This window comes from Chlamydotis macqueenii, chromosome W, assembly GCF_036417535.1.
Source record: "Chlamydotis macqueenii isolate bChlMac1 chromosome W, bChlMac1.mat, whole genome shotgun sequence".
Lineage (NCBI taxonomy): Eukaryota > Metazoa > Chordata > Aves > Otidiformes > Otididae > Chlamydotis > Chlamydotis macqueenii.
Window position 1 is genome coordinate 1,471,116 of NC_141592.1, and position 27,257 is coordinate 1,498,372.

A 27,257-nucleotide genomic window follows, 5' to 3' on the forward strand; every position below is an offset into this window, starting at 1 on the left:
GAAGAAAAAAAAAAGTAAAGAAAGAAAAACTTTGATGCCTGAGTGTGAGGCAAGTGCTAGGGGAAGGAAGGAGCTTCTTCTGGTGGCCAATTATTTGATAATTAACTGCGTCCCCCGCTCTACTGCGCGCTGGGGATGCCCCTGCGCCGTGGTAGTCGGGTGGGTGATTATAAAATAATGAGCCTCCAGTGGTACTGAGAGCACGGCCTCATTCCGCGGGGCGGTTCCAGAGCCTCCTGCCACACTGGGGCGGCTCTCCGGCCCGCGCTGGGGACGGCTCCGCGGCCCTCGGCGCGCTCCGACTCTGGCCGAGGGCGAGGTTTGGTGTCTCAGCTTGAGTGCTGCCCACCGTCACACCTGAGGTCCGCCATCTCACGTAGGAGTTAAAACATCCCAGCTGCCTCCTGCTTCCCCCTGCAAGAAAAAGTTTGCTTTTCGGGTGTCCTTACCCAACTGTCCTTCGCCGAACTTCTCCCCTTCAAACCTGTCTGCATACAACGCCCGAAGCTGAATGTTTGCCCAGAGTTTCTGTTGCTTCGGGTTTTTAAATTGTAGCATCGGTTGTTGGATTAGGCACCTGAGAAAGGAAAATAAGGAGGGATTTCTTTTATTTTTTCTGACAGGCCCTGCTCCTCGTTAAATTAAACGTTGCTAAAAGTGACTCTGTCATGGGCAAAACATCATTAAAGCCGCAATTGAGACTGCTCCGTTTGCAGATTCAAAAAAAAAAAACCAAAAAAAAATGTGAAGTGCAAACTGAAAATGGCCTGGCAAAAGGTTCCGAGGGGTAAAAAGCGGCTTTTTCAGCAGCTGGGTTAAAGCCGTCTCCTCTCCCCTTCCCCGGTACAATTAGCACGAACCAGACATTGTTGTGCTCTCTGTGGCAGTTGCTGAGAATACACAAAAGGAAATTCGAGATTGTAATTTAGCTTGGCCTCAGGTAATGTGTTAAATACACTTGGGATACGTATAATCTAAGATTTGAGTTTGTACAAAGCTATTTTTTCCTCCAGTGTTTAAACAATACTGCTTTTAATGAAGAAATCTGGCTTATTAAAAGCCAGATCTGTGACTTACAACTGTTCCTGCGTATCTGCTCTCAATCAAGAGAGAAGAGTTTAATTTTTGTAGCTTTGTTCGCTTTGCATATGTTAAACTGATGCAACATGCACCCAGGGCATCACTTCAGAGAGGGTTTGTTCCATAAATAGTGTGCTCCTCGCCAAAATTCCAGATGTAGGTGAAGTTGGATCGAAACAAAAAGCAGCAACAATGAGGAATGGAAGCGCCGGTATCGTGCATCTGAAAAATATTTTTAGGAATATGTAGGCGCTTGGATTTTCAGGAGAAACACCGAGCGATGGAGTCCGGCTGCTTTGCGTTTGGGCTTTGCCGAGCAGGAGAATTCGGATGCCGCTGCGACCGAGACGGGGCTGTTTCCCTGAAAACCCCGAGCCTGCCGCGTTCCCCGGCAGCATTACTCACTGTCTGAAACCGTAACTCGGGTGAAGGAGTCGGGCCCGATGATTTCTGTTGGAAAACTGGGATGAATTTTGAAGTGAAAACATAAGAACAAAGGAAATAGTTTTTGAGTAGAGTCAGTCTGAAGTTAGCCTTTGACCATTTGATACATTCCACGCTGAAAAGGAAGTTGAAGGGGGAAAAAATTTCCAAAAAAAAAAAAAAAAATCAAGGAGGATACTGGTAATGTTTTCCACATTTGAATTTTAATACATGAAACAGGCTATAAAAGGCTGGCCAGCTGCAGTAAATAAAGGAGCAGTGGGAGGTATGGACCGGAAACGTGTAGAGTGCGGCGCTGGAAGCGGCCGTGCCCACCGCGCACCTCCGTGCCCTGCCCGCGCTCTCCCTCGCGCAGCCAGATGTGCCGGCTCTTCTCCCCGGACGAAAATCAGGCGGGGATCGGTGGGACGCTGCTGGAAAAGGGAATGGGGCACTCCGGTTTGCATGGAGCCGGGCCAGGTTTACAGCTGTGCGGCTGGGAGCGGAGTTCTGCTCCCCGCGCGGAGGGCTTGCTGGAGCGGGCCTCCTTAAAAAGGATTTCTTATTTTAATTTCTTATTTTGCGTTCCCTCGCTTTTTTTTATTAGCAGCCCAGTAAGGAGAGCGTGTAAGCCTTTACTAATTTTTAGCAGGCCCCTGGAATTTGCTGCCTGTCCCTGTTTCCAATTTCCCCTGTGCCATCAGCAAGCCGGCACGCGTTTGTTCACGCCGTTTCCAGATCCGGTGTAGCTGGTACCAGTTTAGCAGCAAACTGGTTCAGTGGTGAAAGCCCAGAGGAGCTGCCTGCTCCTCCGCGCCCGCTGGGTTGCATCAGCCAGGAAAAGGGCAGCAGGAAAGTCTAAAAAAAGGGATATTTCGTAAATTGGGTGTGGGAGTTTGGGGGGAGAGGCCTCGCAGGGCGTCGGGCACAGTGTCCTCGACTGGGTAGAGTGGAGAGGAGGAATTTGAGCTGGGAGCGGGGCGGGGAAGCGGGGTGACCTGCTCGACGGAGGTTCGGGTTTCCCGTCCCATCAAGGCATGGGTTCTGCAAACCCGGGCCTGCTCGGCCTCATTGCCGCGAGTCGTCGTGATTTGTGACGTGAAGTCGCCATTACAATGGAGGCCGCCGCCCTTCACTAGGCCCGCAGACCCTCGCTTTGCCGGGCCCGTAGAGCCGGTACAGAACCGCTTGGGACACTGGCGAAGAAACTTCTGGGAAGAGGCCACAGAGGCTTAGAAATGGAGATGACGATGTGGGGTTTGTCGTCAGGCTGCTTGTGATGTTCCTGCCTCCGTAAGGGTCTTCAAGGCCTAAGTTTTAGAAGTTGCGTGTCACGATAAAAACGCAGAGTTTGTGGTTGATTTAATCTGTCCGTCTCTCAAGGGCGTGAGCTAAGCGTGTATTTTCAGCTTTAGCTGTGAATTTCCTGGCTTTCCGCAGTTCCTGTTATTTCAGGGGTTACGCCGAGCGCGGGGTTTTTATCCTGGCATTTCCAATTGAGTTGCAGAAAACGGCAAAACGCCGACTTTTGCAGAGGAATCTTAGAAGACACGTGTTTCTTCTGTAGCGGAGCACGAAGGTATTGATTAAAACCCTTTTAAACCAGAAACTGGCACACATTATTTTTTAAGATAGCGCTTGGAAGCCCAGCGGCCAGCCTGCACGCTTCACATGAGGGCCCACAGGAAGAGCGTGTTTGTGTGTATTTTTTTTTTTTTTACATCCACATTAAATTAACTTATGGAATTTTCCACCCCTAGGAATTAAAGTAGCAGCTCGTGAAGTAATTCGGTTATGTCATTCGTACATAAACAAAAAGAGTCGAGCGACTTGGCGTTGTTTAAAAGGCAAAATTTGACTTTTGCTGTTCTGCCTTGCTTTTTCTCTCCTTAATTTTTAGCACAGTTGTAGCTGCTGCGTCTGTGGTTTGTTCTGCTCGATTCTGGTTTTCAGTTAGCAGGTATAGTATAAATAAAAAAAAAAAAATGGACAGAATGACCTTACTGGAACGAAGTCTGACTTACCAGGCACCGGCGCGGGGTTTTATATAGCGCCGTTTTCTGCCTAATTGGTTGACATTCCTCACGCCGGGCAATTACAGCCTTTGTCATATTTTTAAATTATTTTGGAGCTATAAACTTCGTTTTGACCAGGAGAGAAACCACTGACCACTATTTAACCGACACCTTTTCTGGAAAGCGTTGTCCCCCGCACAAAGGCTCCATTCATTTCTAACCGGCTAATTAGGCGCACGCTTAAAACCCCCTCGCGTTTGGGTTCCCCGGCTTTCATTTCTGCGCCGCTCGCTGCTGCGAAGCTCCGCGTGGCCAGCCCGGCCTGCGTGCGCTCCTGAGCGGCGAGGGGCAACGGCGGCCTGGTGTTTAAACGCAAAATGTTCGCTGCGGTGTCTGAGGCTGGAGGCGCGGAGCCGAGGCCGCCGGCGAGGAGGAAGGCGGCGGCGAGGGGAGGAAGGCAGCTGGTTGCTCTGGGCGGGAGCCACGTCGGCTGGAACTGGGTACCGAAATAAAGCATCCGGGCCTGCGGACTGGCTCGCGGCGCGGTTTCCTCCCCTCCCGCCCTGGCCGTTCGGTGAAGAGGAGTTAATATTCTTAATCCTGTACTTTAGGCCCCTTTATATCTCCGGATTTAGCCAATACTTGAATGAATAATCATCTCTGTTGGAAAGAAATCGCAGGGATTATTTCAGTGGCTTCCCTGCGACGGCCATGGCAACCCACTTCTCTCCATAATAGGTCGCAACCAGTTGGTTTCCCTTAAAATTCTTCCATTATCTCCCGCGCTGGGAACGCGGAGCCGGTGAAGTGTGGGAGACCTCGCGTGCGGGGGGACGCGGCCGGAGGAAAGCGGGCTCTTCCCGCCCGGCGGACGCGGGGTGCCAAGCCAAACCGCCGCCGCCGAGCCGGGGGCAGCTGGGCTCCCCGGGGTGCTGCTGCGGCGCGCGCTCCCGTGGCCTCCGGAGCGCGTGTCCCGGCCTCATCTGGAGACGTGGCGCTTGTGCTTTTTTTCCTTCTTCTTCTTCTTCTTCTTCCCCTTCCTTTTTGCCGCTTTCGGCTCCGTCTAAATGGCTTTTGCATACGACTGGCTCGCAAGCAGCCCTTTCGTAAGAGATTTGGCGAGCTGCTTCGTACTCGGCGCTACTTTTTTCTGTAGAAAAAAAATGTGAACTTTGCTTTTTTCCTGATTTAATGCCACTCTTAATGTATTTTTTTTTTTTTATTAAATCCTTTCTTTTGCTTTTGATCTTATTTATAGCCGAGCCACTGGTCATATGGAAACTATTATTGTATAGCATGGAGATGAAAGACTTTGGTGCAGTTAAATAAGAGTGAATAATTTGGACCGCTAATACACGCGTACAGTGAGAGACCGTTTGTGTCAGAGTGCCCTGCGCCGTTCCCTTTTTAATATAGCCGTGGAGGTTTGTAAGGGCTTTGCGCAAATCTGCTTTCTGTCAGGCTGATAAATTTGGACAATATTGAACACATGTTAACATACAGCACCTTACGACTTTCGTGCCGCGTGTTTTTATTTATCTAATCGGATGACGGCGTTTTTAAGAGGACAGAGCGCGGTGCTTGCTGCGTTTGTTCGTGCTGTTGGCGAGCGGGGGTAAATGCTTCGTAACCGTAGCGCAAAGCTGTGGTCCAGGCTGTGGGTGAGAGTTTTTCTTGTGTATTTAGGAGGTTAATCGTGCGTGTGAAGGCCGCTTCTCGGCATGAGAAGGGTTAACTGCAAGGAAAAGGGTGCTGTACGCCTTGACATCCATGGAACAACCATCTTAGATGCAGCAGAGTAGTTATTTTTTCCCAGCGTGCCAGCATCATCGTTAACTACAGGTGTACATCTCCATCACGCAACGCTGAGTAGTCAAGAATTAATTTCCAGGTAGTTTTTCCAAGCAGTTTCCCATCCAGGATGAACAGAGAGATAGCGCAGATAATCTGGAATATGTAAACTGGCATAACCAGAAAAACCTGGCGCTTGTGCTGAATACCTGTGAGCCCTTACGACAGCGCCCGGTTGAGAGGAGACGAGGCCTAGCCTTCTCCCAGCTCCTGACATTTTCAAAACGCCCTTGTGGGCTACGGCAAGTGTGGATTCGGCCATCACCTGCCCAGGTTTTGGGCCGTGCCCACCAGCCCAGTCCGCGCGTGCCTCCGCGAAGACGTGCGCTGCAAGGCCCGCGGAACCGTGTTGATCCTTGCTGGGATCAGCCGTCCCTGTGCCTGTACTTATTTCTCTTCCCGAAGCCGTGGCGGTGCCCGGGACGGCGGTCGCGAGGGGGAAGTGAAGGCAGAGATTTGCACAACAGCAGAGCCCGCTTACACCTCCCGTCCACGTTTTAGGGTTTGTTACGTGTTGGGGCTTTTTTTTGCGCTCCAGTCTGCTGAGTGCTGCAGTAGGGCCCTGTTTAAAGAGCTGGAAATAAATAAAATATTAATAGAACTTCAAAGTGGGTTTGATTCTCTACAGATAAGTATTATTTATAATCTACACTCCCGGGCTGGGGGGGACGATTCCTATCTCCCCTCCAGCTCGGGGCAGAGCTGTTGTTCGTAGAACAGACGAACCGGTGGCGCCGCTGGCTGCGGAGGGAGGGGGAGGCAGAAAACGCCGCGTCTTCTGCGTCCCCGGAGCCGCCACACCCCGGGCTCGCGGGCGGCGCTGCTTCCGGACCCTGACGCCCTGGACGGGACGGGCTTTGTTTCAGTAAGTCACGTCCCTGCGTCCCCTCACGGATGGTGGGTTTGGTGCTCTTGGGTGTCCTGGGCTCCTGGTGACGTTTAAAGAGAAAAGTCAGCGTCCAGCTTATCTTAGGGGACATCTGAGGCCTGAAGTTTGCTCTAAAAGCGGTCGTTCGGGTCCCCAAAATCAGTCACAGTGGACAAGAAATGGTCTTTCTGGTAGGGATGGCCATGGGTTGGGCTGCTCGCTACGCAAGCCTGGAATTTGCCAGCTGGCAGGAAAAAAAAGCTACACATCTCAAGAGGCAAGATTGGTTGCGTAGTGGGTTGTGAAAGAGGAAAAGAATTGATGGTTTTTATCATTTGGTGAAGAACTGAGTAGGTGGTTAGGTGAGTAGGACAGCCACGTAGGTGGTTACCGTCCAGATCTCTTGAGAACCTAAAAGAGAAGAAATGTGAGGAAATCTTTGTTTTATTGGAACCAGTTTAAAAATGTAAATAAGACTTTGTATCAGTGTGTCAGTGGTAAAGCGGTGGTGACTTTACGGCATCTTCATTTGGCATCCTGAGTTGAAAAATCCTCCAAATCACTAGCTTTTGATTATTACCGTGTCTCCTTGACATGGTAGAACAAGACGTAGTCTTCAAGAAGTCTGGCCGAATAGCCAAGATAGCCGGGTTGTCCCTCTTCAAGCTGGACCACCCAGCTGGACTGGAGGGGCCTTCTGGAGGTGGCCAGCTTCAGGGGCAGGTCCAGCTCCCAGAATGGGTTGGGTTCCCCGAGGTCGTGTCCAGCTGAGCTGGGGATGGAGGAGGGCAGCCTGTTTCGCTGGTCCTGTTCTTTCGTCGGCGCGGAGAAAAAAAATACTTTTTCTCCTCAGAAGGATGTCATCAGGATTTTATTGCCTTGAGATTTCAGAAAGTGGAGCTGCTGAGCTCCAAGCGCCCCGTAACAACCGACTCGCGCTCAAAACCAAATAGCGCTGGTTCCAGTCTTTTCTTAGCATCCCGTGTTTGAAAATTCCAATGTCTCAAGCAGGAGAGAGGTTTTCTCTCTGCTCTTTTGCGCTCGCTTTCGGTTATTTGCGTTCCGTCTAGTAGGAAAAGATTTTCTCAAGTTCCCCTTGGCAGGATTCCCTTTTATCTTTCTCACTGCGGTCTCGACGTGCTGTTAACAATTATCCTCTATTATCTTGTAAGTCTGATTAGAAACATCCTTCCGTCTTTTTATCCGCCCGAGTCCTTCGCTTTTTGAGGATAAAAGAGCGATTTACGGTTCTCCGCCGGGTTTATCACCCCTTCCGCTCGGAGTCGCGGCGTTGGCGGGGACGGTGCCGCTTGGGTTTGGGACTCGGTGGGTGATGAAATGCAGCGAGCGCTCGTTTGGCCGGGGCTTCTCGTTTGGGAAAGGCAGGTGACACGGTACGGTGTTCGGGGGGAGCGGGGGCCGCGCCGCTCGCTGCCGCAGCTCCCGCTGTCACAGGCGTTACGGGGGGGGAAAAAAAATGGCAGGCCTGCGGATCCGATCCCCCAGAATGAAAGTGGAATGCCAAATTGAAATTCCTGCAGGATTTCCAGTGGCAATGGGGGAATTGAGAAGCCCACAATTAAGCATATGGGCATTAAGATAATTGTCAGATCTGCTGGCGGACGTGATGGAAGACAGATGGGGAGGAATCGGTGCGCTCGGCTGCGGCACCCTGGGAGACGCTTTGACGTTTTACCTGCCTGAGCTGCTGCGCTGTGTTTGTCGCGGGGCGTGCGGCGCAGCGTCCTCCCGGGCGGCCTGCGCGGCGCGCGCGGTGCGGCTGTACGGGCCGTCTGCGCCCTCTAGTGAAACGCGGCCCGCTGCCATCGCTCGTCGTCCCCATCCATCTCTTGGGGTCCCCATCCATCTCTTGGGGTCCCCATCCTGCTCTTGGGGTCCCCGTCTCGGCGTCCCCAGGGCTTGGGGCTCAGCCAACTGCACGGCCTCACCGCTGCCTCTCTCCTCCCCGGCAGGTCGGAGCGCACCGCGAGGACGGGGTCAGCCTCCGCGGGAGCCACTCGCTCGTGCCAAACCAGGTCCCTGTCCCCCAGCTGCCCGTCCAGTCCGCCACGTCTCCGGATTTGAACCCGCCCCAGGATCCCTACAGGGGTGAGTAGCGCCCGGCCCGGGACGTGGCATCCCCGAACGCGCGGCCGGGACGGTGGTGACCCGGGCTGGAGGGATGAGGTGTCTGGGTTTCTGGTCACGGGGGTGCTGGAGGCTGTAACGCAGCGTGGGGCGTGGCGGGGACAGCGAGTTGAGATACCAGAACTGCTTTGAGCAGCGAAATTAAGAGCGTAGAAATCACTCGAAAAGGTGTGAGTTCAAGGTGAGACGCAGCCCCACGGATTTCCCGCCGCCTTTGGGGTTCTGCCTGCAGCAAAGGTGGCACTGGAGTGCCCCTCCTTGGCTCGCGGGGTGCGGTGCGCTGTCCTGAGCCTGCCAGATTCCTCGCCAAAACCCAGAGAGCATCCGGGGTTTGTCGTTATTCCTAGAGGCAGCCAGGAGTACGTCGAAGCGCGGACGAAAGAGTTCAGACTCTCAGCTCGTCCCTGTGTTTTCTCGCAGGCATGCCAACCGGACTGCAAGGGCAGAGCGTTTCTTCGGGCAGCTCCGAGATCAAATCTGACGACGAGGGAGACGAGAACCTCCAGGACACGAAGTCTTCTGAGGACAAGAAACTAGAGGATGACAAGAAGGATATCAAATCAATTACTAGGTCAAGATCTAGGTAACAGTATATAATAGTGTCGCTTCATTTAATTCCTTTACTGGATTTTGATGAAGTGAACAGAACAGGAGGAAACTCTGAGGTTTTTTCCTGGCAGGTAAAACCACAGCCTAAGTGGAACGGCCCGGCTGTTCTGGCAGTAGCCGGTGCCTTTCTGGTACCTGTGCTCCAGGGCGTTGGCAAATCCGAACAATTCGCTAATTTGGCCGCTGAGCACGTTCTCCACAACCTCGAAAGAAATTGCATTACGCTAAAACGTTTGAATTAGGCTGTTATTCCTCTCTGCCTGTGCTTGCAAGTTGGAATACGGTGTGGATTTGCGTCTTGTTACAAATGCGCCAAGAGCTGCTCGCACCTGCAGCTGGACTAACCAACCGCGTGCTTTTCTCCCACCTCTGAAAGAAATTTGTCGTTCCCAGTCCTCGATTTCCACACATCTTTAGGGCTCCCGAGGTTCAAGCGAAGGGTGGAGAGCTCTTTACATGTTCGATATATTCTTTATAAATTTGGGGAAGCTATCAGTGAAGTCCTAGCTGGGTCGTATCATCTGGGAGCTCGTGGCCGGGGTTGAAGGTGAGCGGTGTCTGCGGGTGCTGCGGAAGCGCACCTGAGCACGGGACACGCTTGACTTCCGCCCCTTGAATTTCTCCTGCGCCTCAGCGCGGGACCCGAGGACGGCCGATTCTCGTCCGCGTAGCAAAAAGCTGAAAGTCGGACCTCTCAGGCGGGCGCTCACCAGTATTTAGAACATTAATTACGTTCACCTCTCTTATGACTGGAGAAAACAGATGACACTGGAGATTTTCTCCGAATAGATGTAGAAGTGGGGCTTTCGTGTGCGGTTACGACACGGTAAGAGGGAAGCACCTTTCTGCTGACGTGAGGTGATCCTAGTTCTTGATAATTCAAGAAATACGCTGTCGCTTATGCCTGTTTATACATGCTGTGAAGCTTTTGTAGGCTAACGTTTTGGCTTTCCACATGCTTGCAGCTTTGAAAGGTTACTCCTGATATTTAGTTGTGTGTCTAAATCCGTGTTCTTCGGGCTGCTGAAAATTCCTGACTCCGTTTGCGTAACCAATTCCAATTATAGAGTGCCCGTGACTCGCCAGTGGATGTGTTTTCGGCTTGGAAATCATAATTTTCTCTGCCTTACAGAATGGAAAGCTTCAGGACAAAACCAGGGCTTTACTCTACTCAGTGTAAAGTTTAACGGGGCTGAGTTTTGCGCAGGTTTGGTGGAAGAGGGACACCAAAGAGGGATCCACCAAGAGGGATCGTAGTCCTAGTTTTGGACAAAGTCTGTTGAAAACCTTTGCGCTGCTTGGTTTCCACATCATTAGAAAATGATGTGTTCCTTTTGTCTCCCAGCAATAACGATGACGAAGACCTGACACCGGAGCAGAAGGCCGAGAGGGAAAAGGAAAGGAGAATGGCCAACAACGCTCGGGAGCGCCTGCGCGTCCGCGACATCAACGAGGCGTTCAAGGAGCTGGGCCGGATGGTGCAGCTCCACCTGAAGAGCGACAAACCCCAGACCAAGCTCCTGATTTTACACCAGGCCGTGGCCGTCATCCTCAGTTTAGAGCAGCAAGTCAGAGGTGAGCATGCCGCCTCTTCTATCTCCTTACGCCCCTCCTGGGCTTCGGGAGCTTTTCTGGATGGGGAGTGGTGTTTGTGGAGCTCGCGTACGGAGTCGTACTGCGCTTCCACGCTTGACCTGACCGAGCCGCGTCCTCCGCTTCCGCCCGCTAAATTCCCGTAGTGCGACTGGAACGAGTGACCGATGATTTTTTAAATGCCTAGCACTGAATCTGCTAGAAAAACGCGAATGTTTGAAACCGGCTTTTCGGAGAATCATGGAACGGTTTGGGTTGGAAGGGACCTTTAGAGGTCATCCAGTCCAACCCCCCTGCAAGGAGAGGGACAGTTTTGACAAAATTGAACTTTGCTTCAATTCAACAGAAAGAAACCTGAATCCTAAAGCGGCGTGTCTGAAAAGAAGGGAAGAAGAGAAAGTCTCTTCGGATCCTCCTCCGCTTTCCCTGGCGGGCCCCCACCCTGGCATGGGAGATGCCTCCAACCACATGGGACAGATGTAAAAAAGGCAAGTTGGTTTTCAGCCCTGCCCCGGGAGCTTTCGGCCCCGCGCCCCGAGGGGTTCCCCTCCCCTTTCCAGCCCCCTCAGAAAGCCATTTTCGCGCTTGGTTTGCAGGTGGGTTGCTGGAGGAGGGTCTGTCGGGACGCGCGCGGCGCTCTCCTTGACTGATGAGGTTTTTTACTTCTTCCGCAGGTCCAAGTTGCCACATTTCTTCATTTAAAGCAAGAGACCACTTCCTTAACAGCTGTATTATCTTAAACCCGCATAAACACTTCTCCTTAACCCCTTTTTTTGTAATATAAGACAAGTCTGAGTAGTTAAGAATCACAGACGCAAGCGATTTCAGCATTCCCGATTATTAAAACCGAGAAAGACAAGCAAACAAACAAAAAGTGCAACTTGAGGGACGACTCTCTTTTCACATATCACGCAGAATGTCTAACGCAGTACGTTCCGAGCTGTCGGCGCGCAGCCCAGAGACTGAATGGCAATCTTCTCCACACTGTGGGACAATGCATTTGTGCCTAAACTTCTTTTTGGAGAAAAGAAAAAAAAAAAAAAAAAAAAAAAAAGAAAGAAAAGGAAAAAAAAAAAAGAAAAATATAATTAATTTGTAAGTCTGAAAAAAAAAATATTTAATTTAAAAATTGTAAACTTGCAATAATGAAAAAGTGTACTTCTGAAGAAAAAAAAACAAAAAAAAAAGAGCGTTTTTGTTGGTGTGCTAGACAGCTAGTGTTTCTACTTACTGGATATTAAAAGGGAAGCTTTGCTGCCCAGAGATTTACAAAACCAGCAAACGTCCTAATGAAAACGGAAGCGATGACATTAGCCATTCCTTAGGGTAGGAGGAACAGATGGATCTTATAGACCTATGACAAATATATATATATAAATATATATATAAATATATATTAAAAATTTAGTGAATATGGTAAGCTTTTGTTCATTTGTTTCAGACTTTTTTGCTCCTGTAAAAAAATAGTACTGATTAACTTTTTTAAAAAGAAGATTTTACTGTAAATAAGGGATTTTTTTGTCTTATTTCTGTCCCTCTCTCCCCTGGTTTTTTGTTGTTGTAACCTGTAGTGCCAACTCTGTCTCTGGAGGGGTAGTGCAGGACGAAACGCTGACCCTGACGTTGCTTCTCATCCATAACTAAACGTAGAGAGTTGTTTCTTCGGGCTTTGGGGAAGACAGGACTTCGGGGCCGGCGCCGCGCCGGCGACCCCGGGCGCGCGGGAGCGAGAGCCGCCCCCCCCGGGCGCCCCCCCGCGCCGCCCCGCTCGCCCCTTTTCTGGGATTTTTCAGAGGTACAAGGTTAGAATGCTACAATGTTACCACTGTGCCTTCCAATGTTTATATCATCGGAAACATGACATAATCAAAGTGGCTGTGATTAACGAACCGACCCGAGTGTTCCCCGGTGTGCGTAGCCTGCGTAGCGTGCGGCGAGGCGGTGCTGAAGACATGGGCAGATTTGGGGGTGGGAGGGCGCGGGGGGGGGGATAATCGCAAGCAGTGTGGCAGATCCGATCGACTTCTTTTTTTTTTTTTCTTTTTTTTTTTTCCGGTGTTCTCTCGTTTTTTTTTAAGTGGATTATTTATGCGTAGACCACTGGCTGCCTCCTCCTTTCGTCGCGAAATGCCAATCCTGGTCGCCATGCAGCATTACACCGAGCCTTACCAGTCCTAAAGCGTTCAGTTGCACTTTTCTGGAGGAGGGGGCGGCAGCGCAGGATTTCTCTGGCCAGTACGAATGCCCCTTTTTTTCCTGAACTTACTTAGCAGTACCGTAGCTCAAAACGACGGCGCAGCGGCTCAGCAGATAACTAGCTTTGAAGTCTGGGCGCAATTGAACCAGCTCCCCTAGCGACCCCGAAATACCGCTCGGCGTCGGCGTGCAGGACGGTTACCAGATTAGCGCTCCCAGTGAAGTATTTGTCGGCGTCCTTTTGTCTCTAATTCCAGCTTCTGTTTTTACAGCCACACCGACCCGGCGTGTATCTGAAATCAAACCTCCCTGTTCGAGTAGATTTCCCACCTTAGCGACACCGAATAAATGCCATAAATCCATCCAACGGTCTAAACGTTCCATCTGTTCTCCTGTTTTTGCCAGTTCTAGAGTCACGGAAAAGACATTTGTAAATTTTATGCAACAAATGGCAAACGTATCATTATTTTGAAATGGTGTATGTAAAAGTTATATTTTTACATGTAGACTCTTGTTATTATGTGTTTTACTACATTGTATCGGGGTTTTTTTTTTGTTTATAAAAATCTGTGTGGTTGCAAAGAAGTCTCATTTAAATGAAATAGTGAGATACCAGAATGGGAATTTTCTCTTTGTTTCTGACAACGTAAAGAACAAACGCGATAGTTTACCACGTGCTCACCTTCGACGTCCCCGTGCCCGTTTGGATTAGCTGTGTGCGTGCTGGAAACCTGTAAATACGTTCGGTAGCGAGAAAACTCTCGGTGTTTTGATTTTGTCGATAAGTTTCTCAAATGTGGAGGTGGATTCAGACCGCGCTGAGGCTTCCTTCCGACTTCCGAGGGCTTTATCGCCGGAGAAGCGCCGGACTTGGAGCAAGCCTGGTTTAGCTGAGAGGGGGTTTAATAAAGCTCGAGCCCGGCCGGCGACGGGCGCCAATCCCCTCGGCGGTGAGGGCTCCGCTGCGCCGCGCCGCGCGGGTTCTTCCTCCCCCCGGATGGCGTGAAGAGCGCGATGCCGATGAACAAGCCATAGATCAATTTTGATTTTCCAGGAGACCTCAGACCCCGGTGGACCACGCTGGGTTTCGCTCTGTCCGAGCGCACCGCTCGAGCGGGGTAGGGAGCGGCAAGGCGATCGTCACCGAGATGCTGAGGACTGATAAACGATGTAAAAAAAAAAAATTAATAATTATAAGACCAACTTCATGTTTATTTAAAACAATCTGTGGACAGAAAATAAAGGACGAGTTCAGTTTCTGGAACTTCAAAAAAAACAAAAAACAAAGAAAAAGCTTTTCTTGTTCCGCTCGCACTCGGCTCTCGCTGAACTGGAGCAGCAGCTCGGGGCGGTGCCCGGCGGCCGCGGCGCTCCCGGCCCTCGCGGGATGGACGCCGGCCGCAATGCTGCGGGCGCTCCCGGGCCGGATGCAGCCCTCCTGGATTTAAGAACCGAGGATTCTGGCCGGCTTCCACTCCAGACGAGGCAAGATGTAAAAGGAAGAACAAAAACCAAAACCCCGCGAGCGCGTAAATCCGTAATTTTTTCCGTTATTTCCCAGCCCAGGTAAGGCGAGCGCCCCGCGAGCGGCCTCTCTCCGCGGGGATTGAGCTGGCGCCGCTCTGCAAAAGCGAGGAAGGTTTTAGGAAGCCGTGCCCTGCGGTGATGAAACCGGGCGAAGAAACTCCGGAAGAGCGGAGGAAATACTGGAATAGCAGCTTTTCCAGCACGGATCCACCTCCACATTCAAGTAATTTATGAATATGCTGAGTAGGGAATCTGTTCATCTAGGACTTCTGTACCATTTGTCTTCTGTGTAGCTGCGAGGAACACTAACGTTTCGACAACTGTCCGTTCGACCAGTGATGCAACTTGTACTGATTCAGTCTTCCGAGGTTTTTTGGGGTTTGGGTTTTTTTTTTTTTAGTTTTTTTGTTTTGTTTTTTTTTTTTTTTCTTTTTTCGGGGATCGGGGTGGGCGAAGGCGCCGAAGACGGTCAGGGAGCTGGAGGGGTTCACCTTTGTATCCGATAGGCAGAACACGATCCGTGTCCAAAAGCGAACAATCCCGAATCTTGCCAGGAATGAAGAGATTTCAGCGGAAACAAGCACAAATTAAAAATACTCAAAGAAAAAAAAAAATTTTTTAAAAGAACAAAAAAGAAAAAAAAATTAGTCCACTGGTTGACTGGAAAAAAAAAAAAAAAACCTAGAGGTGAAATAGGACGAATTCCAACACAGCGGGGCACCAGGGCCCGGGGGGGCCCTACCTTTTCGTTTCGTTTTCGTTTCGTTCGTTCGTTCGTTTTTTTTTAAAAAAAAAAACAAAAACAACACAAACATGTTCTTTCTCATGGGACTTGAAGTTGATTCCTATTTGTGCAGTGCTGGTTTGCCCATACTCATTTCAAGTATTATAGACTTATGTAATGGTGAAAATATATGAACTGTGGCCTTTTTCATTCTTGTTACTTGTGATGCAATTAAGTGAAGATAAGAAAAAAAAAAAGCAGAGATTTACCATGTATCAGTGCCTGGCTTTTTGTTATAAAGCTTCGTTTGTCTAGTGCTCTTTTTGCTATAAAATAGACTGTAGTACACCCTAGTAGGAAAAAAAAAAAAAACCCCTAAATTTAAAAATAAAAAAAAAAAATATATTTGGCTTATTTTTCACAGGAGCAATCCTTTTATACCATGAATATTACGGAAAAAAAAAAAAAATGGTCAGATTCTGAATATTTCTTCTTTGTAGATTTTTGGAATCATTCTGAGTAAAAGTTTGTTACTTTATTTTACTATTTAAAAGATGTTATTTTACCATGTGTTATTGAGATGAAACTGTATGGTAGCTTTTTTTTTTTTTTTTTAGTTGTAGGTCGCGGAAACGGGGACATTTTTGCGACTGTACACATAGCTGCAGCAGTAAAAATGAAAAAAAAAAAGGGAAAAAAATGAAAAAAAGGGAAAAATATTTTAAAAAAAAACAACAAAAAAAAAGAGATGAACAGTTACACCTTGTTTTCAATGTGTGGCTGAGTGCCTCGATTTTTTCATGTTTTTGGTGTATTTCTGATTTGTAGAAGTGTCCAAACAGGTTGTGTGCTGGAGTTCCTTGGAGAAGATGACGAGCAAACAAAGCCAGCTTGTTGTAGGCCATTACCTGTTTCTCATCTGTAGTTACTCGATGCCGTCATGTACATGACCGTTCTGTAGCAATAAATGTGCCATTTTTATAAACCCCTCCCGACGCTCGCCTTTCATTTCGTCCTGCCTTGCCCCGCGCCGCCGGGGCCTGCCGGCTGCCGCCGTGCCCCGGCCTGGTTTTGGGGGGATTTCTTAAGAGAATGGGTGCTTTTTTTTATGTGTATTTGTGTGTTTTGGGTAAAAAACTCCTAGTTTCCACGTGTCCTGATGCGTGAGCCGGGACCCGGCGCTGGCGTGGCCGGAGGAGCCGGTGGCTTCTCCACCGGCCAGTAGCCTTGGAAAAGGAAAGCGCCGTAAAAAGGCAAGTTTTAATTCTCGTTCTCATACAGATTTTACTCTGCTCTGGAAGTAAAACATTTGTATTTCACCCTAAAACCCCCTGAGCCCCCAGAAGAACCTGCCAGAGCAGGGGGTGCTGCGCAGGCCGCACGCTGGAGCTTAGGCCTCGTGCCGCAGCGCAGGCCGTGTGCCGGAGCGCAGGCCGCGCCGGGCCGTGCACCTTGGCAGAACAGGCGCAATGTGTACAATTCGAGGGTGTGGAACCGCAGAAATGTCAGCCGCCAAGCGGCGTGTTGCGCCCGCGCTTGCCGCGCACGGTCGGCGCTCACCGCGCCAGCGGGTCGGCGGGTCTGCGGGTTTTTCCCTGCTGTGATTTCCTGGTTGCAGCCGCGGCGAAGAGCTGAGACGCGTGGTATAACGGCATTGCCAACCCCACTCATGGTTTCAAGGTATTTACACTTCCTTTTTTTTTTTTTTTTTTAACTAATTCACTTCTGGTTGGCACTGTTGGACCTTCACAAGCCAGACGGAAACCAAGTACCAACTCCTTGCATCGCACCTTTACCAGCAGAAAATGGTGCAAGTTGGTGGGGCTCTTGGTGGAACGGCCTTGGGTTGGTTTTGGGGGGGCTGGGTCACGCAACATTGGTACAACACCCGAGAAGGACATAAAAACCACCACAGGTTTGCACTGAGGAATACTTCATCGCGTGTGGTACGTTTGGGATCTTCCCGGTCGTTACTGACGCCGGCGTCCTCGTGGCAATGCCGTACCGGCCGCCGTCGGTAGCGGAATGGGAGGGCTGGGTTTAACTGGTTATACACGGCGTGCATCCAAAGATTTTGAGTGGTAACGCCTTCAGCTTGGCCCCTCGAGGACCAGGCCGGGTGGGTCTCCCCGTGCTCTGCCGCCCCTCAGCTCATTGTGGAGAAACTCCTGCAACCCGCAGCCACCAGACCGCTCCTTCCCAGCACTGCCAGCCCGGGCCGGGTGGGAGCCCCCGTCTCTGCCCGCTCTGAAGGTGGCACCGGAGCCGACCCGGCACGGCCAGGGCCGCTCTCCGGCTCGCACGCGTTATTTCTCCTCTCGCGGAAACCGAAGGAGCTTTGCCGAAGGGGGGGGTTGCGCCAGGGGGCTGCGAGGGCTGGAAAAGGCACGGGGATGGGATGGGGCGCGGGGCACGGCTCCGCCATCCCAGGGCCGGGCAGAGAGGTGGCCGGGATGGAGACGCGGCCACTGACAGCGGGCTTTCAACGGGGCATTCAGCTGGTAATTCGTTTATGAGGAGCTTGGGCTTTTTTGTTTGTTTATTTACTAATAAAGCTACGGGGCTCCAGATTTCGTCTGAAAAAGAATAGACGTGCTGAAGGGTGGAAGAATGGGTTTCATTCTCCCGACGTCTCTGCAGATAGAGCGCGGATGAGGCGCCATCCCACCCCGGCCCGTGGCTGACAGCGCCGGGAAAGCTGGCTTGATATCGAACGCAATTTCCAATTAAGCTGCAATTATCTTGGTGGCCAGTAAATACATCCCGCGCGTCTTGAGCTTGTAAATCTTCAGAGCGTGAGCACTGGGAAGGAAACCGCCGCGTCCTCTCGGCTGGAGGACGGTGGCGTTGCAGGGCACGGGGTGGGAAGGGAACGTCAGCCCCTTTCTGAGCCAGAGGAGACCCCAGGGGCTCCCTCCCGTATCCATGTGTCACCCCGAGATGCTCCTTCTGGAAAACCGCATCCGGAAACAGGGTTGTGACACCGGGAAGTACACGCGCGCGCAGTATTTCTGCGGAGAAAAAGCAGCGGTGCCTGAAGCCACGATGGGGTAAAATTAAGGTAATGAAGGGTCAAATTATTAATCTCTCTCTGCTGTGGGAGAAAGGCCCTGCTCAGGGTGGGCACCCAGCCCGGACTTGGCTTCGGCGTGGGGATGGGATGGGATGATGGGTGAGATGATGGATACGATGGGATGGGATGGGATGGGGTGGGATGGGATGGGATGGGATGGGATGGGGTGGGGTGGGGTGGGACGAAGGACCAGGCCAGAAGCAGCAGTGGAAGGAGAGGTGAGGGATAAAAGCTGTCCAGCTCCCTGGGTGATGGGAGGGGTGGCTCCTGGGTGTGTTTATGAAATCAATCAATCAATTAATCAACCAATTAGAGGCAAAACCATTTGCATTTCGGGAAGAAGGGTGAGCCGGGTGGTTGATTCTTTCAAGAACAAAGCCAGCTGGGAAGGATGCTGGGGCAGTGGAAGGCCGGCCAGTGCAGGCTGGGATTTCCTGTGTGACCTACTGGTTTTTGCCCAGCAGCGTGGTGGCCCTGGGGCTGTGGGGGAGCTCGGTGACCGAAAATGGTGGCCAGCCTCAAATGGGACGGTCGGTAATGTTTCCTTCACCCCTACTCACTGGTTTTTCTTTTAACTCCGTAATTTTACCCAGCTACCGCTGGTTGCACACTCTTAGAATAACTTCATGATTATTATTATTAATAATATTATTATAACTTAAATTATATTGTTATTTTCTCCTTTCTGCTGATACCAACCTTAGTGGAAGTTGTTGGAGTCAAGGCACATTTGATCCAGGCGCTTCGCCGGGTAAATGGGATTTTTGGGATATTCCTCCGCACCCGCCGGCCGGGATCGCGGCCTTCCCGGGAAAACTGATTTCCCATCCCACACAATCATCGGCAGCCTGGGAAAAGCTGCCAGCGCTTCCCATTCCCTGCGGAAACCTGGGAGCTTTTCTGGGCAAAAATGAAGCTGTCAGCCCAAAATTCCCCCAAATATCCCCAGGTTGCCTGGGAATCGCCCTGGAAGGCGGTGCGCGGTGCCGAGGCCTTCGCAACCAAACCGACGCCAAACAAAATGATCTGAAAAGTTTCTTTTTCCAGTAAATAGCCCTTTCGGCAAGAAATGCTGAAAACCTGAACATTTTCTGTTCCCTCCTAAGCGCTGATTTCCCCCGAATACCGCCGCTTACGCACTCGGGTAGATTTCTGCGGCCTGAGCTGCTTTTCGGCTCTGAAAACCCCGCTCGCTTGTAATCCGGCGTTAATCAGATTGGAGTCAGCCGGCCCCGGCGTCGAGCGGTGAGGCCGGGAAGCCTCCCCGTGCCGCTGCGGGATGGCTTAAAACCCGTGGCGGTGCTTACGTGGCGCCGCTTCGTTAGCGAAGAGAGGGGTTTTTTTTTTGGTTTTTGCGGTTGTGATGCTGAACGTGAAGGCGAGGGGATTTACCGGGTGCCAAGGAGGAGCGGCGTGGCTGCTGGGGAGGAGGCCGGGCGCCAAGGAGGAGCGGCGTGGCTGCTGGGGAGGAGGCCGGGCGCCAAGGAGGAGCGGCGTGGCTGCTGGGGAGGAGGCCGAGCGCCGAGGTTTCACGCGTGGCTGGGTTTGGGGTTTGGGACCTTGCAGGCCTGGCGTCCCTCCAGAAGCGCTCAACGCCCCGGGTGGATCCTTAGCTGGGACCAGTTTATCTTCTTTGCTCCGCTAAGCTAATATTGTTGTTTCTGAGAGAAATCCTGCCACCGCCTTCTAAATCCCTTTCCCGGCACAGCTGGGTGGATGCCGGCACTGGTTTGTGGTGGAGACCTTACTGGGTCCTGCCCTGGCCCCTCGAGCACCCCCAGGGCTCAAACTGGGAAGACGCAGGATTAAAAATCCTCACAGGCTCATCTCTCCCTTCCAAAACCAGCCAAAATCTAATTTTAGTATGATTTTTTTTTTTTTTAACACGAGTGTAATATTGATGGAAACAACTTTCTATTGCCAAATATTCGGGGGGAAAAAAAAAAAAAACATTGGGAAAGTAGCCCTGGAAATTAAATTCCAGCGAGTCGCCCAGCGCAGCGTGCCGGAGCCCAAAGCCGAGCGGCGGGGGCTCCAGCGCCAGGCGAACTTTGGGCGCAGATGTGCGGGTGAGCGCTCAGATCCCCACCGAAATGCGCTAAATAACGGTAAGCCTGAGATTCAAAGAACTCCAAAGAGGATTAAATCATCCGAAATAGGCCAGAACTACTTTGTGGCTGCCATTTTGATTTTTTTTTGGTTTTGTTTTGTTTTAACTTTGCCCTGTGCTCCCAGGGAAGACGATGCAGGAGCAGAGCCGCTAGCCCGGATCTGGGAGCTGGTGGGCCAGGACCAGCGCCGGCGATGTAGGGCACGCTGGGCCGGGGGCTTAGCGATGCTCTAATCCAGAGAGAAAAATGGCTTTTGTGGAAAGAGGGAGGGGAAAAAAAAAGAAAAACAATAAATCTATGGCGTTGCAGCCCGCAAGCTGTTGGTCTGGGGCTGCGCAACCCCGATGCCGTGTCCTTTAGCAGAGCTCCTTCCTCAGTATCTGAAGGCCATCACCGGGGTGTCTCAGCGCTGGCACGCAGCAGCGGTGCCCTGATTTGGGGCGCAAGGCTCACAGGAGTCCCTCTCTCAATGCTTGGCGTTGCTCCTGGATGGTGGTTTTGCCTCAGATGTGACCTGAGCTGCCATGTTTGACCCAACGATCAGGTTTGGCGGCAACGTTTGTGCTTGACGTTCATCGTGGCGGCGTTCTGTGCTCCTCCTTGGGGAACGACGCCGGCACTGTTCGTTACTCCTGGCAGCAGCACCCATAGGTGTTCCACTGTATCGATCTGTGTTACCGGCGGTGGAGGTCACCGCAGCTTGGCTGTCCATGACCTCCAGCATCCCTCTGATGGTGGGAAGGTTGACCATGAGTTGGAAGACTCTTTCCAAGCTAAGAAGTTCAGTTTTCCCTACAAATTGGAGCTGTTGGAGGGAGAAGTGCCAAGGAGGCAAGGTCCCACGGGGCTGCGCTCGCCCTTGGGTTTGCCCTGGGATTTGGCACGGGGTGGCTGAAGTCAAGAGATGTTCAACACCTTCGGGGTGAATCAAACAATCTGGGGCAGCAGGAAAGAAATCTGCTTTCAACGTGGATTGGTGAGCCTCCAGAGGGAAAAACGACAACTCTTCTGGGAAAACGATGCGTGAGGATGGGTCGGTGCCATGGGACACGGGGACGTGCGGCCACGGCAAACCCGTACAGTGGTGCCCTTCATGTCAACTGCACACCAAATGCATCTCATTGGCAAATACCACCAGGCCTTGCCGCAGCTGAAGAAGGATCGAAGCCGTGGAAGACCCCGGGGTGTCTCGCGTTGACTTGTGCCCTCCGAAACCGTGCCGCCAGCCAGCCAGAGCTTTGGGGAGGGGAAGTTGAGCTGGGCTTAGCCTTTGGTTTTGGAGATCATCATCAATTCCTACTGTCTGTTGACATCATCGCAGCACCAATAATAAAAGGAAAGGGGAGAACGCTGTGAAACAAGCAGGTGAAAAAAGCTTTGATGGAACACGGAGGCGCGCCAAGGGAAGCCAAAAATATTGGCGTGGATTAAAGACAACGGAGCCACGCTTAGACACAAGGATTACGTGAGAGTCCTGCCTAATGTGGACTAAAAGGGACTGAAAGATCATTAAAATTAATCAGAGATTAACAGAAAGAAAAATGCTGAGCCAGTCTTATCTGCTGCCGATTGAGCTTATTTTAGTTGAGAAATAAGATTTCATCAGATTTGGAGCATGATGATAAGGATAAGCAAGATCTCTTAAACCTCTGGAGAGACCTTGTCAAGTGCTCCCAGCCCATCTGTGACCTCCCAAACTCCAGAAATGCCAACGACCTGCCTCTTCCAACTCTTTATCTGCTGTCACGGGAGCGATAATATTCGGAGAAACGCTGCCTGTCAGCAAAACGTGTGCTCCTTCCTCGGGGAGGAGGGTGCAGGATTTTTGTGGAGGGTGCGACACAGAAGGCTAGCTCATTTTAACTGCGTGAGAGCTACAATGAGTTACATCCAAGGAGGATCTGGCACGCAGGATTTATTTAAAAGGGGGGAAAAAAAAAAAAACGCAGCAAAAATGTAGTGGCTTGTTTGTGAAAAATGTGGTTCAGATTAAAAGAGTTATGCTTTAAGAAAAAAATAAAAAAAAAATTAATATCGCTCTTAAAACATCACAAGGGAACGCTCAAACACTTGGGAACAAGCTGAGTGTGGCGATGGTGTGGGTTGGGTATGCGGTGGGAGGAAATTGGGAGCCCAGGTACCAGCACCGCACCGGGATCCAACCCCAGGGACGCTGCCCCGGCCCCGGGGCCGTTTGATGCTGTCGGTCGGATATTACAGCATCAGAGGCGGCGTAATTAGAGGCAGATCTGCGATTGCTGTAAATTGTCGTAGCTTCATTGAAGTCCTCGATCTTTGAAGTGGATGGAGGTATGATAACTTACACCAGCTGAGGATCCGCCAACAACCGTTGGGGTTTTACAGCCGGTTTTTCATCCTTGCAGGCCAACTACTAACCACCGGCCTTGCCCGGCCCTGCGCTAGAAATACCGTTCCCGTGCCCTTTCCTCCACTGGTGATGGAGGAAAGGGAAACGCAACGCCGCCGGAGGGGCTGACCCGGCAGACGGGGCCAGGAGACGTGGCGACGGGCAGCGCTGATTGATAACTGTGATCGCAGGGTGGCCAAGAAGCAAATCAACGCATTTGTAAAGACAAGAAGTGATGCATTCACCTGGTTTTAGACCATTTTTATTTGGTTTTAGATAAAAGCCTTCCTGGGGTTTTTAGGGCATTTTTTAAAAACTAGCCTGGCGATGGGAAGAGTGTTTCCAAGAGCGCTGTCTCTATTTTCAGGTAACTCATCCCGTCTTCTGGGTTTGATTGCCTGTGAAATCTCTGTAAGAGGAAGTCCTCTCACAACCAAAAGCCCAAGACTTCACCGACTTCTTCAGCCTTTCTTCCTTCCCTCCCCTGCGTGGCCGCATAGTTTACTCCCGCCAAGCTTTGCAGTGATGCTTTTGGGCAAGGGGATGGGGATCCACCAAGGAAAGGAGCAGGTATTTTTACATCTGAGCTTATGTCTGCTCAGAACTGCGGGCGTTGACGTTTCCTGTCTCTGCTCCCAGTTTGGACAGCCCCCGGGAGGCGCGCGGCCCTCACTGAGCGCCCCGTCCTCACCAGTCCCCTCGTGAAACCTGCTGCACTTGCTTCACCCCACCAAAACCTTTCTCCCTCACTCGATTCCTCTGATTTTTCACAAAAAGCCCGCTGCCGCAGCGCTACCTTCAAGCTCCTTTCTCGGACCGTAAGGGTGAGCGAATACGGAAAGCTGAATTAGACCCCTGCTGCTCATTCCTCTGCACAAAGCATACAAATTCATCCCAGATGGGTAAATAAGCAGTCAGCTTTTCTTGAGAATACCCTGTCTTCGTTTTGCTGCTGCTGACTAATTTCTCAGAGACATTCCTTCCGACGTATTGAGCAAGCATCTTCCCGCATCCCTCCGACGCGCTGTCAAGCAGGAGAAACTATCTCACGCGGCTCCTTGGTTGTGTTTAGTCATCCTCGCTCTTTTTAAACAGGCTTATCCAATCCAGCCGGGCCTTTGGGATGGAGGCCAGCCAAAAATCTGGAGACCTACTGCCAGGCCTTCGTGCTAGCGTCTTCTTGAGCGGTGGGGACGCGGTATAAATTGATCAGATAGTTGGTGGCGAGGAAAAGAGAGACGTCTCCTAGACACAGCCCATTATGCCGGCCTCCGTCGGCCCTGTTTTGGAGAAGGCCGGACAGCATCTGCTCTCGTCGGGCGGCTGCCGCTTTTGCTTTTCGGCTTCTTTTTGGCGGATCGGGCGCGTTCTGTTCCTTGCAGGCTGTACAGGAGTTATTTTAAGCACGCGGCGACGCCGGGGGTCGCTCCCCGATTCCTGCCTCGGTGCCGGGGTGAAGGGTGGCAGGGCCGCAGCCCTGGCGAAGCGGAGGAAGCCGCCGCGGCTGGGGCTGCTCCCCGGCTCCTTCCTGCGTTGCCTTTCCCACAGCCCCGGGTATTGTCTCTGTGGCTGCTCGGGCCGGCTGGGGCTGGCCGGCCCCGGCAGAGCGCCCACGGCTTTTGGTTTTTGGTTCTCATTCTTTAGAAAAAGTTCTTTTTTTTTTTTTTTTTTTAGGGGAAGGGGAAGGGAAATTAAAAAAAAAAAAAAAAAAAAAGAAAGAAAAACAATGAAGTGCAAAATAAGGAAGTTTCTTCATCTGACTCCCTGTGGGGATATCAGGGTTTGGCTGTGGGGTTGGGTCGGTGACCCAGCGGCTTCCCCTCGGCCCTGCTCCGGCTGCCGCTCGCTGGGACAGCCGCTAGCGTCACCCCATCCATGAACCCCTCTCTTTGATGGGACGATCGTTCCGCTTCATAGGTCATTTTCGCACTGTGAGAAGCTTTGGGGGGATCTGCGCGCTCCGGGGTTTCTCTGGCTGGACCCACCAGCACCCTCAGAGCGCAGCCGTGAAAGGCCGAATCCCGGCTTTCGTCGCCGGCCTGCAGTGGAGGCTCAGCCCCTGTGAGAGGCTGTGGGCCACCTTTGCGGGGGCTGCGCTAGCCCGCTCGCTGCCCCACGAATGCATCTGGGGCCTTGCGTTCCCACCGCGCGGTTTCGAGTGGCACTCGGGGATGGCGATGGATTGGAGGTTTGTGGATGTGCAGTGCGTTACCATCCTCTTCTCTCTCCTCCTCCATCCCTTTGCCGTTTCCTCGTCTCCTTTTTCCATTACTTACCAGCAAAGACTCGTTTTAGGACGTTTGATAGCGACGCAGGTTTATTCCTCATTAATTTTTATCCTGTGTGTGAGAAACACGTGGCATGTTTCCAAGGGAGAAAATTTGTGTTAAGGTCTAAAACTTATCTGCTCAAAGATCTCATTTAAAGGCAGGGTGGGTCGAGCAACCTCCTGGAAAGCTGCTATCAATTTTAACCTGGTATTCGGTTATTACACAGGTGCAGGTTCTTAAAACAACTCAGGAAATGAAATCGAGGGAAGACAGCAGGCTAGAAGATTGCCATTTATTCCGAAATTTGCATGGGGAGAAAGGGCTGTGCTCGGCCAACTGAACCCCGTACGCGGTTGCAGTAGGGGGACACAGGTCAGGCAGGAGGATTTGGGGAAGGAGGCTGGGAACGCAGGTCAGGAGAGGAGCGCAGGGCCTCGTGAGGGCAGGAGTTGGGCCCAGCCCTGCATCGCCTTCAGAGATGCCCCATGGCAGCGAGGAGAGGTGGGTTTGTAAAATTTTCACCTCCTTTCAGCCCCTTCCTCAAAGACCTGACCGTGAAAGGGCTGTGATGTTACAGAGAGGAGCTGAAGGCTGACCCAAGAGGCGGGGCAGCAAGGAGACCTCACGGAGGTCAACGGGGCCGATGGTGGACAGAAAGTAGGAAAACATTCCCAAGAACTATGCAAGGTGGTCTTATGGAACCGCTGCTCCACCACCAGCTCCGCAATTGTCCTCCTTGGGGACCTGTTCAGCAAACTTGGGCAGAGGGCTGGTGCAGTGCTTGTACATCAAGTTAAGAACCATTTCAAAGTCTTTTTTTTTTTTTTTGTGCAAAACAGACCGTTTACTTCTCGATCGCAAGTATTTGGAGCTGTTGTTCAGCAAGCCTTCAGCTGACTGTCACAATTCCCAGGAAAAAAAGATTTTTTTTCTTTCTTTTTAAGCAATCAATAAGAGCCAAAAATGCCCTTTCGTGATATCCTGCCAATCTGGAGGGAGGTTCAAAGCAAATTTTCAAAAACCCTTGTGGTTTAGGGCCAAACGCAGTCGTCGACAACAGAGCCAGACTCTGCCATTCGCCAGCGCTGCGAGGTCAGGCGAGTGCTCTGGAAGCCAGGCGTTACCCCGGGATAAAACCGAGGGCCTGGGCTCGGCTCAGAAAAAAAATTGCTGCTGGGACGCACTGCTAAGATCGAACAGTTCAAAGAGCAAATTTCCCAACCCCAGAGGTGAGCCTGGCCTAAACTGCCTAGCAGATTTCCTCGTTCATCCCCAATCCCAAATACTTTATTTTGTCAACCTTGATTTTAAAAAATGGCCCCAAAAAAGCCCATGAGGTGGGTTGATGTAAAGCAGACAGTGAGAGGTGCGATGTGCACAACGGCCCAACGTGGCAATCAGTGTCTGTATGCTCAACGAGCTCGTTCTTGACGAGGAGCCGGCGACGCACCCCCAAACCCGGCTTTCTCCATCCGCAGCCTGCCTCTCGTCCCGCCTGGACTTGAGGAGTCCAGAGACATCAACAACAATTAAAGCTAATGGGAAACAAATGCTCTGTCCAAAACAGCCGTTGATTTCAGTGGGAGCTTTACGAGAAAGTCGGAATTGGATTCAAAGGGTTTGTCTGACATTTGTCTTTACTCCTGCCTCTGCGTCCCAGCTTGTTCCTATTTTATCTAAATCTGGTCTTAGTTCGCAGAGCTGTGAGATTTGTCCAGCTTAGGGCTCGGTTCCCGTCTCACACTGGCCCGCGGCACGCAGCAGCCCCAAGGCGGCCAGGGCGAGGATGGGTGCAGGCAGGAGGGTGCCGGCCAAGGGGTCCCCGCCATCTCCCACCCCGAGAGCACGAGGAACGAAGGACAGGACCCGCTGCTGATACATCAGCCCCAGCCACCCACGGCCAGCGGGGTCTGGTACCAATTAGCGGGGCTTTCCGGCAGCTCGACACGGGATCCAGCCAGAAAGGCACACAAAGAGCGGCACCGGCATGGGCGCCATCCGCGGGGAGGGGATATATAAAAATATATCATTTTTAGTTTTTAATTTTTAATTTTTTATAGATATATGTAGAAATTAATGTGTGTATATATGTAGAAATTAATTTTCACGAGGATTTGAAGCCACTGGCTAACTCCAGGCTGTAAGCCCTTCTCAGCGTGATACGTGAGGACGGGATTATAATTTGCAATCCTCAGTCTGCAGATCAACTTCTTTGGGGCCAAATCCCTTGATTTCAGCGAGGAGATGATGGATAAGCTAATAGTCCGCTTGACCTGACTTCTCTGTCTCTGCTTAACGATTTACCAGGGTTGAAGCAGAGGTCTGCTGCTGTCAAGGTGAAGTCACTGAACACTTAAACGTTGAATTTTAGGGAGCAAACGACCAGGCTGGTTGTCGCAAG

The 27,257-nt window shown here is 51.4% G+C and overlaps 1 protein-coding gene across 11 annotated transcripts in view; it reads left to right on the plus strand.

The window, feature by feature from the left end:
- Positions 1-14,926, plus strand: part of TCF4 (transcription factor 4) — a 192,636-nt gene extending 177,710 nt beyond the window's left edge. For 7 of the 11 annotated variants that reach the window (XM_086769696.1, XM_086769693.1, XM_086769692.1 and 4 more), the window contains 5 exons: positions 8,211-8,346; positions 8,806-8,968; positions 10,340-10,569; positions 10,934-11,083; positions 11,269-14,926. In XM_086769696.1, coding sequence (XP_086625822.1) covers positions 8,211-8,346; positions 8,806-8,968; positions 10,340-10,569; positions 10,934-11,070 — 666 coding nt within the window. In that variant the 3' untranslated portion in view covers positions 11,071-11,083; positions 11,269-14,926. The remainder of the gene's footprint in view (positions 1-8,210; positions 8,347-8,805; positions 8,969-10,339; positions 10,570-10,933; positions 11,084-11,268) is intronic. The other 4 variants (XM_086769695.1, XM_086769694.1, XM_086769702.1 and 1 more) reach the window with 1 other exon arrangement.
- The last annotated feature ends 12,331 nt before the right edge of the window (positions 14,927-27,257 follow it).